Source organism: Buteo buteo, chromosome 11 (genome assembly GCF_964188355.1).
Source record: "Buteo buteo chromosome 11, bButBut1.hap1.1, whole genome shotgun sequence".
Taxonomy (NCBI): domain Eukaryota; kingdom Metazoa; phylum Chordata; class Aves; order Accipitriformes; family Accipitridae; genus Buteo; species Buteo buteo.
Window position 1 is genome coordinate 2863450 of NC_134181.1, and position 12851 is coordinate 2876300.

The 12851-nt window shown below is 48.9% G+C and overlaps 1 protein-coding gene across 6 annotated transcripts in view; it reads left to right on the forward strand.

Moving 5' to 3' along the window:
- FBXO31 (F-box protein 31) overlaps positions 1 to 9210 on the forward strand; it is a 29214-nt gene extending 20004 nt beyond the window's left edge. For all 6 annotated transcript variants that reach the window (XM_075039885.1, XM_075039883.1, XM_075039884.1 and 3 more), the window contains 4 exons: positions 202 to 311; positions 1055 to 1208; positions 1857 to 2209; positions 3412 to 9210. In XM_075039885.1, coding sequence (XP_074895986.1) covers positions 202 to 311; positions 1055 to 1208; positions 1857 to 2209; positions 3412 to 3634 — 840 coding nt within the window. In that variant the 3' untranslated portion in view covers positions 3635 to 9210. The remainder of the gene's footprint in view (positions 1 to 201; positions 312 to 1054; positions 1209 to 1856; positions 2210 to 3411) is intronic.
- The last annotated feature ends 3641 nt before the right edge of the window (positions 9211 to 12851 follow it).

A 12851-nucleotide genomic window follows, 5' to 3' on the forward strand; every position in this document is an offset into this window, starting at 1 on the left:
GCGTATTTCCAAGCCAGCTCTGTAGCAACACATGCTTGTTCCCAAATCCAGCCGTGATCCTCTGTCCTTGGCAGAGCATATGCCTTCTCTGTGGCTCTGCTGATGAATCATGCTGATGAGGCAAAGTCTTGTTGGGGTACGTCACTGTTGCAAATGAGATGCCTTTTATCTTCCCCCTTTTCTCTTCTCCTTGTGCTGCAGGAATTCCGGACATGGTTAAGGGAAGAGTGGGGTCGGACTCTGGAAGACATCTTCCATGAACACATGCAAGAGCTCATTTTGATGAAGTTCATCTACACTAGCCAATATGAGTAAGGGCACCAGCTCTTTCTAGGTATTGAGGCTGCTGCAACTTCAAGAGCACATTGGATCATTTGTTCTGAGGATGAGATGCTTGCAATGGGCTTGAACATTGCTCTGGCTGTTATGTCTTTGCAGGCTCTGTGCAAAGATACGGTGAAGCATAGTCCTTTCCAGTTGTACGGAGAAATGAGTTGTAATGACAGCAGTCATAATAAGGTTCCAAGTTTTTTACAATAACTGTGCACAGTAAGGTGGTTTTGAGCCATTTAACTATGTTTAATTTGAAGATAGAGCAAATACCCGTGATCCCAAGGAGCTGACTGCTTATTATCCATATTAGTAAGCAGCGTGCTTTGTAGCGTGCTATGCAGAAATCACACAGTCCCTGAGCCCTTGGGTATTTTTAACCGTCACTCCAAACTTCTAATAGCAGCCACCTTGCTGTAGCAAATGTTTAAATATGCTTCACTCTTAGGTTCTCCGGAAATCCTAGGGAGTGAGGAGGTTTACTGTGACCTTGCTGCAGGAGCCTCCTGGTGTGCTAACGAGGACTGGTAGAGAGAAGGGAAAGGAGGGAGCACTTGCATAAGTCTAAAGCAAAATCTGTTAAGCTTGTTGGTATTGCTGAAAACACAGATCCCGCCTGTCTCTTGATGACATCCCAAAGCTGCCTGGAGAAGCAGACTGGAAACACACTCCTCATGTCGAGGGATTCTCTCTTAACCTGTCTAACCTTTTGTTTTTTGCACAGCAACTGCTTGACATACCGACGCATCTACCTCCCTCCTAGCAGCCCCGATGACCTTATAAAGCCAGGTCTCTTCAAAGGAACGTATGGGAGCCACGGGCTGGAGATTGTCATGTTGAGCTTTCATGGAAAGAAAGCGAAGGGGACTAAAATCACCGTGAGTGCATTTTCCTTTCAGATGCTTGTTAAAGTATTCTCGATGCCATGGATCCATAGGAGAGATTTCTGTCTGGGAGGTAGTCGGTTGTTGCCAGCCCAAATCCTGTTCTTTGTAGGGATTGGTGGCATTGGGTGAATCATAACACATGCAGAGTAGCTAGAACCTGCTCTGCAAAGTTTCTGATGATGACACCTGGCTCCCACTTCCCTTTTTCTCCCTCCCAGCTGCTTTCTGTGAGCAGCTGGTAGCAGGTCACTGGAGATCACTTGCATGCATTTGAGGAGTAGGTACCAAATGTTGGCAGCTCCTCACTGAAGTCAGGCTGGCGAGGTCCTTTCTGCAGGGAGGGATTTTGACAAAATGCAGTTGCAGCTTTGACTTTCACCCTTGCAAGTATGACCTGGCTTGTAGCTTTTGATTTAAAATTCTGTTCCTTGGAAGGGGAAAGCAGAGATGACATAGACAGCTCAGGGAACAACAGACAAGGTCCGAGTGTGTGGTTTTTTTTTGTTGTTGTTGCCAAACTGGTGATTGTAGAATAGGGTGAACTGTGTAGAAGTCAAATGATGGATGTGGGGAGGATACACAGGTCTGAACTCTGTAGCACCCTGCCTCTGCAGCCATGCTGTTGCTTCCTGTCTCTAGGGAGATCCCAACATCCCAGCTGGGCAGCAGACTGTGGAGATCGACCTGGCACATCCTCTGCAGCTACCCGACGTCGAGAACCTTCGCGATTTCAGTGAACTCTCTCGCATTGTCCTGGAGGTCCAGGAGCAGGTGCGTCGGGAGGAGCAGGAGCAGGAACACAGGCAGGAGGAAGAGGAGGCTGCCTCCCAGCCTGCTGCGAAGCCCCTGGGAGGAGAAGGTGCAGAGGGGGAAGAGACTGCAGCTGGGGCGGAGGGGACAACCCAGGACAAGGCACCAGCTTCCCAGCCCTTTGTGTTGCCCATGGGAGTCATATCGAGGAATGAAGACTATCCCCGGACCTGCCGAATTTGGTAACGAGGACTAGTGGTTTTATAGCCCAGTTGTGCCAGTCACTTTTTGAAATGGAATGGGGGGGAGTCTTTTGAGGCATGTTCTGTATTTGCTGGGCCTTTACCTGCATGTGGATCTCCCAGCCCCTTGTGCTCAGATTTTCTGCGGCTGCTGCCCTATCTCCCATGCTCTTGTTTGCTCCCTCTCTTTCTTACCACACTGTCATCTGCCATCCTGCTTCCTTGCTAGATTTTATCCTGTTAGTTCTGAAGTTAACACCTCTCCTGTATCCACCTTCTGCTTTTTTTTTTTAATGTGTTTTTGTTTCCCAGAGCTGCTCAGCTTGTATATTTAGAGATCTGTTGAAGGCGCTTCCCGTTTCTGTGTGTGTCACTTGTGTTCCTTGGCTGTGGGAACATGGTGCTCTCTCCCACCCCTCCCTGGCCTCTGGTGCCTTGGGGCCAGCTCTGGAAGGTGCTGAGCACCCTAAGCAGTGAGTGCAAGTATGCAGAGAGCCTTGTTGAATGGGACCTGGAGTCAGTGAAGCAGCACACTAAATGAAGTGTGGAAAAAAAGAGCCCAAAAGCTGAGGCTTAGGCAGGTGACCTTCAGCCAAACATCTGTGCTTGTGGAAAAACCTACCAATAGCTGGTTAATCCCAGAAGGCCCCTGCTGTCACAACCGAGTTGTGTTTGAATAAAACCCTGCTCCACCTGCTGCTTGCTTGGAGGTTAGACTGACCTTTACTCCTCCCCAGCTCCAGTTAGATTTTTCTTTTTTTAGATTTTTCTTTCTCTCTCTTCCCCTGGGTTTTGTCGCAAGGTTTGCCTCTCTGGTCACCCTCTCAGTGTGTCTTTCCTTTTCTGTGAGGATTGTCTGGGCCTGGGTTGATCCTTGAGTAGCAGGAGTAAATCTTGGATGGATTACTGGCCTGAACTACAGAAAAATTCAGCCTTGGTGTGCAAGGGCTAATTTGAATAGCCAAAAGCAGCAACCTCCAAATAGCAGTGGAGTTTCTTTTCTTAAAATGGTATCAACAGTGTTTTGTGCTGTGTGGTAAGAACTGACTGAGTATAAAACTCCCTGTTCTGTAGCACCTGGCAGTGTGTTTGACAATTGCTTGATCACAGTTTTGTGTTTGGTTTTTTAAAATTTTTTTTATTAAATGTTGGGTAATTATGGCTATTCTCACATCTTTTTTGCTATTCTTCTCTCCTTGCAGTTTCTATGGGACGGGGCTTATTGCTGGCCACGGCTTCACCAGCCCCGAGCGAACACCAGGTGTTTTTGTTCTCTTTGATGATGATCGCTTTGGGTTCATCTGGCTGGAGCTGAAGTCCTTCAGTCTCTACAGCCGGATCAAGGTCTCCTTCCAGAATGCCGAAGCGCCTTCCCGTGAGGCTTTTGATGAAATGCTGAAGAACATTCAGTCGCTGGCTACTTGACGGGTGATTTGTGATGGACAGGGCTAGGGGTTGCAAAGGCTGCTGCACTCCCCAGCCAGAGCTGGGATGGGGATTCCTTGCTCTCGGTACCTCTGAATAAAAGCATGCACTTTTAATAAAGCCTTTTTACCCCAAATGTACACATCCCGGTTAAAATATCCATGACGGCCCTTTCCTCCCTGCCACTCCACACTGCTCCCTAGCAGTCCTTGTTACCCAGTGTGTAACATAGCTTTGTATAGCTGAAGGGATCCTGCAGAGGAGGAAACAGACCTTTCTTATTGCAAAAAGAATGCATTGGAACAAAAATAACTCAAGGTCAGAGCTGGATCAGAAGAACATCTAATTGACTGGATGGACACAAACCCGCTGCTCTGACCATTAGCAGTCTCCCGTGGAAAGAGCTCTTCTTCAGGGAAGGGACTCATTTAAGCCTTTGCTGTGCTCTAGGACGATCTGTCCTCCTGGGAGACTTGCTTTACCCTCCTGAAAACCTGTGTGGTCCCCCGCTGCAGACTGGCTGGCTGCTTAATGATAAATTGCATCAGCAGTGACAAAGCATGTCCTCCTCTCCAGAAACCTTTCTCTGGGTGCAGCATTGTCAAGTGAGGCTGGTGTAATACCTTCATCCTTGGCTTAGTAATTGGAGTGGGTGGTTTCCTTTTGAGAAATTCCCTCAGCTTGGCAGCAAGGGGAGGATTTCCCACTGTAAATGACTGTGTAGCATTGGCCTGGCTTCTGGAGCTTGATGGATGTGCTGTCCCTGGGGCTCCAGGTCTGGATGTCTCCCTGAGCGTAGAGGAGATGATTCTTTTTTTCTTCTAGGATCTGGGTAAGGAACTGGAAATGAGTGTGAACTGCAGAGAAGCTGGTACATTCAAACTGGTTTTGTACCTGAAAGGTTCACCTCAGATCTTTTAAAGTGGATCTGAAAATGTAAAGGAAGGAGAAAAAAGAAAACCGACTGTGAAATAAGCCCAACTGCAGCCTGCTGACTCTTGTCTGTGATGGGCAGCAGAAGGTGCCACATGACGCTGGTACTGATGTGATCCCAGTGATGTGTCTTTCTTGTATCAGGTTGCCCTGTGCAGTCTGAAGGAGCGGCACGGGATTCTCCTAGTATTGCTGAGGCTTGTTCTGGCACCTTTAATGGTTGGTCCTGACAGGTGGGTGCTGCTGCTCCACTCGCAGGACCCTTCTGTTCCCTTTCTAGTCATACTTGTTTCATCCCAGAAAGCTCCTGGGCTTAATTTCTTTCCACGATACCTGCATTCTGTGTGGCAGATCTGAGCTCCACTGGGAAGTGTGGGCTGCAGGCAAGGAAGCAGATTCCCCATAGACTGTCCTATGCAGGAAAATCCTGTCCAGTGCTGATCTACAGACTCTGAATTGTGCTATAAACCATCAGCATTTGCATCAGCGCATGTTATTAATCCTGTGTAGGAAGAGATGATAGGGATTCTTATGTGGAGAGAAAAGAGCAGTTTGTAAGGAAGCTCTTGGTTACAAGCAAAATACATCTTTTGTTGCAGTTGCTCTCTGGCTGTTACGATAACCTCCAGGTTTCTTCTCTTCCCGCTACCAGTCAGATCAGTGTCTAACAAAACTCTGCCTTTACATCTTCTGCAGGTTTTGGTTTGTAAATGTGTCTGTACGTGTGTTGTGTTGGGAGGATTCAGGCCCTGTCTATGGCGAAGTTTCGGTCACTGCCTGGTTTCACTGACAGCGAGCAGCTTTTATTCTCACTCTCGCAAGGGCTTTTTGCCATTTCTGGCTCTTGAGTGTTCCCTCAAGCTGCATGAGAACCGAGTTTCCAGCAGAGACTTTGAGTAGAAGGTCATGTCACTCACAGGATTAATTCCTGTCTCTTTGGATATGGTTTTACAAACCTCTGGGAATTTGAAGGTGATTTGGGGCACTTTTTTCTTTGTTTCCTACTGCTTTGTCAGTAGTGGAAAACCTGCCTTAGTGTTAGAGGTGAGGATCTGAAGTGCTATTACCGTTTCTAGTGAATAAGCTATAAAAAGTAGCTTGTTTCTGAGCAGCCTGTTAGAGGTGTTCCTGTCAGCATCAGCAGAGGGAAGGCTTGACTTGGATCTCACCCTGTCACGCAGGGCTGGGAGAGAGGAAGGGTGGCAGTCCTCTGAGCCTTGGGGTGTGGGCAGAGAGGTGAGCTGAAGCTAAAATCGGGCACCTCAGCCTTCTGCTGCAGCTGCTGAGCTGTGTGCAGAAGGAGAGCATGTGCTTAATCTTGCAGATGGAGGTTTCCAGCTTGATGATGCAGATTTCTGGGATACCTAAAGACATTAGGAGTCTGTTTGGCATCTGGGCGGCCAGTTTATCTTGGAGCTTGCTGTTAGGCTGGTGCAGCCAGTATGTTGGCTGCTTTTTATTTTCCCTAACAGCCTGAAGGGATGAGAGAGGTCCCCTTGGGCAGCTGTTTCAATCACTTGTCCCTAAAACCAGCTCTGCTTCAGCTGCTAATGGATCCATAGCTCTGATTGTGGATTCCTCCTTCCCGCAGTGTCCCCACTCACCCCAAAAAAAAAAATGCTGAAGTTTTACATAACTGACTTAATAGTTTTTGCTTTTTGTTTTTAAAGTAAGATTGAAAATCCAGACTATATTGAATGCACTACAAGCACTTGGCCTGAGACCCGACTCACTGTCTCCTAAGTACAGATGCTGGCTCTGTACTCTCCTCCCTGTAACCTGCTGTCTTGGGTTGGCTGAATGTGTAAAGGTGATGTAGGTATGTTCCACTGCTGTGTCGTAAAATGCTTTGAGTAGTTGTTACCTGCAGCTTAAATTCCCCTTGATTTCAGGAGTCTGCTGGGGAGTGCAAACCGATGGATAGCAGTTGGCAGGAGTGTTTTGCTTGGTGCTGAATATAGGTCTGCTTTGTCACGTGGGTGAGGACCTGTTGGTTGGCTGTTGGCACAGGTTGTGCATCTGCTGTTCTCCAGGCTAAGATGGTTCTTCTGCTTGTAGCTTGTCCCTTCCAGACCTTTTCAGTGGCAGTGTTAAAGGTCTCCCTTCTGAAGGCGAGACCTGCTTGGCTGGCTGGAGAGAAGGGCTTTGCAGAGGCTTGATGCCCTGCAGGAACTTTTCAGAGCTTAGCGTTGCCCCTGTAGTAGCATGTTTTTATTTATAGCGTACCTGATTGGCCTCAAAATGTCAGAATGTGCTAGTCCTGATTAAAGGCAAAACTGCTGATACACCGTGGCTTTATTCTGTCTAGAGCAAAGGCAATGAAAATAGCAAATTTTGTATTAATACTCCTCCTCTGCCTTCTCTTCTCACCTTCTGCTCCTCAAAGCCTGGCAGGCTTTTGTGGCATTTCAGAAGAAAATTTCCTGTGATTTGGCTTAGGGTGAAGAAAGCTGTTAAGACGGTGAATTTTGAGAGACTGGCATAAATGCTCTGGGTGCTCCTGTGCCTTTGCTGGTTCCTTTGTACATGGCTACATCAGCACTTTCAGAGAAGAGCAGAATAACACGATGAGTTACAACTTGCTGCTCTGAAAGCTTTGGAAGAGGGGAATGAACAAGAGGAGCGCAGCCAGATTTAGTGGCAGGCAGTTTGGATCTGAGCATCGCCCTTGGCTGAGGGGGTTGCGACCGCAGCCCGGGTCCTGCCTTCCCTCGTGGCACCTGTGGGAAGCAGTGCTGACAGTACAGTATTTTGCTGTACTTGCTCGTGTTTGATACAGGCTGTACCACCCCCCTGCACAGTATGTCTCAGTGCATACCCTGCTTATTTCCTGAACCCTAGTTGTCCAGCTTGTTGGGATATTTCTGTGAGCTGTTGACAGGGATAATGTGTGGTGGTGCCTTGCAGATGGTGATAAATTTCTGGTGCTGACGTGTCCTCGTCCTGTTCGCTCTGTAGAAAATCTTGGGGACAATTGGCTTTATTTCTTGATCCCAGATGGGTGGAAAGTGCTGGTGAAGATGGAAAACAACTTGTCAGGGGTAGGAATACTCTCTTGGCAGAAGCCTTTTGGAATAAGCAAAGTGCTTTTGAAATTAGGTTGCAGAGCAGCATTGCCCCAATAGCCACAGCAAGACCTAGGGCTTAGTTCTATCTCAGGAGCAATGAGCAAGTGACTGGCTTACGTGCTCGGGCTGTGTTGTGCTCCTAGATCATGCTTTCAGTGTTGCCAAAACACGTGGGTTTGGCCAGCTGGAAAACAGAAGCATCAGAGGTCCTCATCCGTCCAGTTTGTTTGCCTTGGGCCTGATTTCATAGCTATAAATGTGCTGTGATCAGGCGTTGTGGTTGTAGGAGACTCAGTGCAGTCCACGTGGACTTGTCAGGGTTCGGGTGTTTTTATTGAGGAGGAGGAAAAGGGACAGAATTACCTGTAGCTTTGGTTGTCAGCTTCCTTCTGGAGTGAACAGTGCAGTACTGCCACGGCTACTCTGGAATGGGACAGCAGAAGTTGGTTGGCAATTAGTTAGGAACCTTGTACTGGGGAGAAAGCAAATTCATGTGCAAGCGTGCTTGGAGGTGTAAGCTACCAGGAAAAAATAAAATGCAGCTGGCTCAATGTTTACTTTTCAACAAGGATGACTTTTTATTGCTTTTTATTAATTTAAAACTAGTGGAACTTAATGGGAGTGTTGGGTGTTGTGTGGAAATGGGTTGTATAATCTGAACTTGCTAGTTTAGGAAATGATAATATATTAACTCTGTCTTGTAGCTGGGTGCTCACGTGGCCAATAATCTTCTGTTGTGTTCAGCTGCCAAAGGATTGTGTGCTGGCCTTCGTGCTGCAGGCCAGACGGACAGCCTAGCTTACCATTTGGACAGTGAAATATTTGAGATGTGTGATCAGGCGATGGAGTAGAAGATAAGTTACCAAACTGTGAGTGCCACTGACCTTTTTTTTTTTTTTTTTTTTGTGTGTGTGCTGAATTAAAATGTATGATTCTGGGTTTTGTTTGAATTGCAGTCTTTTTAATTTTTGAGGAAAAGATGCTTGGATTAACTGTGTTTATTAGCTTAATTAAAGCAATCTGCACTTTTTTCATTGATTAGTACTCCTACTTCCCCTAAGCAGTTGTACCCTGTTTCCATGTGTATTTTGCACTCACCACTTTAACATGACACAGATGGATTTATCTGGGCATCTCCAGCAGGCTTTGAGTGTAAATAAGTCTCTAAAGGTGGTACTTATTAAAAATGAAGGTGAAACACCAGATCCCTGCTTCATACAGGGAGTAGTGCAGGGGGAAAAGGTGAGCCTTTCTTTCTAAAATGCCATTTGACATCAAACACCTCGGTTTCATGCCACAAACATCTGTGTGGAACATGATAACTGTAGTTTAAACAACTCGCCTGCCCGGTCTGCTCCCCTGTCTGAGCGATGGGGTTTTGCCTTTCCTTTTGTTTGTGAGTTTGAGAGGAACGGGCTGTATAAAAGCCAGACATGACTTGGCAACACTTGGCATACTTCATCCCAGGCATCGGAAAGCTGAGCAAAATGCGTGTGTTACTTTTACACCTGATCATTGTTACCCAAGGAGCCTTTTCCAATTTCAAATAATAAAAAGGAAAGTTTTGTGAACTTACTTCTGTTTGGTTTTTTTGTTTTGGTTTTTTTTTTTTTTTGTTCCAAAGGAAAGCAGCAGGTGAGTTCCACCCTTCTGATGTGCAGCAGCCTGTCTTCCACCATGCAATAAGAATTAATTTTCCCTTGTTTGGGTACCTGGTGAGCAGTTACACTGATTTCCTGAAGATGGAAGGCACAAACCCCCACACCTCATGCTGTGAAATCCTAACTCTTCCCTTGTCCCTGTTTTCTGTTCCTTCCTCCTGCATCTACCCCACACAGCTCCTACCTTGGGGTACCCGTGGTGCCCAGCTCCCTCCTGCAGCAGATACTGGGGCTGGCAGAACTAATGACCTGAGCCCTGACGAAGTCTTTCTGCCCTTCCAGCCACAGCTTTCTCTTTCTGAAAGGAAGTGTGTGGTAATCCTGAATTATTTTATTTTTTCTTCCGCTTAGTCTGAAAGAGGTCAGCTCATGCAAAACTAATACAAGGAATGGGGAGGGGGAGGCAACGTGATGGTGTAAGCCCCCTTCTTTATGGAATCAGGCTAAGAGTTGTCTGTATTTCTTATGCCTTTTTTCATGTTCCCCCCCCACCCCCCTTCAAATTCACCCCCACCTCAAATCTGAACTGCTTTCACTGATTTTCCAAAAAAGTGATTATGTTGAAATGCGACAACTTGTGGCATGAGCTCAGCTGCCACCGAGGAGTCGTTTGTCCTCGTGCAGCAGGTCTTGTGCCTGGTTTTGTGCCAGGACGTATGGCAGGGTCCCCAGTTTGGTGGGAAAGGCCCGAGTCCTGTCTTTACTGGAGTGGATGTTGTGCTTCGAGCCTTGCAATCCAATTCTGCCAATAAGTTTCTTGGCAGATTATTATTTTTGAGAACAAACCTTGGCCATGGAGCACTAAACTACCAAAGTTCACGCATGAACTTTTAATCTGGAAAGTTTTAGCTTTGAACTACTGGCTCTGCCTTAATGCTGGTAGTTAATCAAGGCCAGAGTGCACTGTTACAGCTCCTTGAGTGCAGTCCATTTCCCACCCCCCTTTTTCTTTTTTTTTACCACCAATGTCTTCCGCTAATCCTGTGCGTTAATTTTCTGGTGCTGAAGGCACATCTGACCCCGCTGCTTTATGTGAAGTGTTCTACATACGATCGCACAGTCGTTCAAGCCTTAGCGAGAGAAAATAGTAAAACATGTCTAATAAGCATGCAGTAACTCCTACCATATGTTTGGCCTTCGAGGAGCCCAAATGTAGTTTCTCAAGTGGCAGCATTTTTGAATACCAACCACATGCACCTCCCAAATGCTGGCTTGCAACCCTCCCTCTCCTTCCAAAGAAACTCAGAGATGTGAAGGTTCGGTGCTGGGCGGCTTAACACCTCCTGGAGAGGAGCTGGGGCAGCGCAGGGGTAAGTCTCACCTTCTTTGCCACAGCCCCTGGTCGAGGAGCGAGGAGGTATCTGTGACCTGGCAGAGGTTCTTCCTCAGCAGGTGGGTTCCTCCTCCCGGCTTGGTGATGGATGAACTGCTTTTTCCATCTGCTAGGGGTAAAGTCCCAAGTGTCGCGGCCAGTTAACGGGCTGTTAACTGTGAAACAGGCGGAGGGTTGTCCCTGTAGTTGTTAGCTTAGAAACTGAGGCTGCGCAAGGGTAAATTTTTCCCTCTCTGGGAAGACGGTTGCTGTGAACAGGCACGTCCCACGCTGGCTTGGGGACTGTGTTTGCAGCTGGGTCTTAGTCTCTTCTCAGGGCTGTGTTTCTGCTCTGCCAAAGAGGCCACTGCTGCCGTTTGTGGTGATGCTGCTTCTTCCTACTTGGCTTGTTTCTAAAAACCACAAGGCTTTGGTGTCTTAACGCAGAGTCAGAGGTCTGTTGGTTCCAGCCAGGAAGGAAGGTGGGTCTCCCTTCTTCAAGCTGCAAGTATGTGCCTAAAAATCAGTTCCCTGTGTGAGCCCAACTCCTGGCAGCCGCTGGAGACCTTACCCTGGGGTAAAGATGGGGTGTGAAAGCAACGCTGGGTTTTGTCACTCCCTCTCAAGGCAATACTGCTGCCTTTCTGCCTAACGCTTGTTTTATTTTTGGCTGTTGGGAGACGCGTGCTGCTGGGCAGGTCTGGAACTTCATGCTGACTGACCGGCCTGGCAAGCCAAACTGAGTTTGGTCCAGATGTTAGGTAAGCTTATCCAGAACATCAGCACCCTTGAGCTGTGTGAAACACTGTCTTGCACTCTGTCTCGGTCCTGATCTCTCTGCTCCTTCGGGAATGGGCTGGAACACAGGTTTTATTCAGTGCTGCTTGGGAGGGTTGACATTTTTCACTGTTCTCTGATCATCTATTTTACCCTGAGCCCTTTCCTGTGAGCGAAGCATCATCTGCCTTCCCTCCAGGTGCAGGAGGGGTTGGAGGGGGACAGACCCACACAATCCCTCCGAGGGGCTGTGTTAGAGACTGGGAGTCCCTGCGTTGAGTCCAGGGACTGGGGGAAGAGGGAGGAACCTTACCTGCCTTGGTCCCAGGACTGGTGTTTCCCAGTTTCCAAGCCTTTGGAGGCACCTAAATGGGGGAATGTTCAGCGGTCCAAGCCTGGGTCTGTGCTCTCCTCTTTGCATCCCTCCCCAGCGCAGAATTCTGGGAGGAGGATGAGCAATTTGGTGTGTGCTTTGCTCACCCTGCTTCCCAGCAGTGCATTGTTTCTTCCTCCTCTTCCCAGTGCAAAAGGTTAATTAGCGGCAAGCTCTATATGGCTAATTAAAGACGCACGAGGTCTTTCTGTGGTTCCTCGGAGATGTCAGCCTTTTGCTCGCACGCTGCCGTCCCCGCCGACGCATTCTTGCGGTAATTAATTTAATTTGCTTGAGGGTCTCTGTTCCTGGCTCCCCGGCGCGTGGGGCCGTGCCTTTGGCACCCGGGATTCAATGTCACAAAGTCCCTTTTAAACCCCACTTTGGGATTTACCCTCTCCAGGTCCAGGGTCTCCATCCCCACCCCCACCACCCCGGGGGGCCGGGCGGGGTCGCTGCGGGGCGATGCCGTGGCGCGTCGCGCCCGCCAGGGGGCGCCAAAAGACTGGACAGGGACACTGGTGGCCCCGCCCCTCCCTCCCTGCGGACACGGACACTCGTGGGACATTGCACCCTCCCCGGCACCCTGAGATTCTTGGGACCGGGCACCTTCGGGGCTCCTGGGGTATCCCAGGGCACCCCACGGGACCTGGGACACCCCCCTCCCCAGGACAGGCAGCCTTGTGCTCCCTCCTTTCTGGTAGTGTGTGGCGAGGGGGGGGCTGGTATGGGGACCCCGGTGTGTGGGTTTGCCAGCAGCCACACCTGGAGGATGCTTAGCCCAGGGAGATGTGGGGACGGTGCTTTCTCCCACCGAAAACGAACGGGAAGGGCCGAGGCGGGTAAGGAAGTGCCTGACCTCTCCGGGAAGACGGCGCGAGGTGTAACGAACCACTGGTGCGAAGGGCAGGGAGGGCGATGGGGGTCTGCGGCCACCGGCCATCAGCTCCCACTGAAATATTCAATAAGCGACTCCTTAGCCAACCTCAGGCACTGCCTTCCCTGCTTCCCGCTCCGTCACCGTGTGCTCTGTCTCGCTGTCCGTCAGTCCTGGCTGTTGGTGGCCCTGGCATCTCTCCCCCTGGTGTGAGTC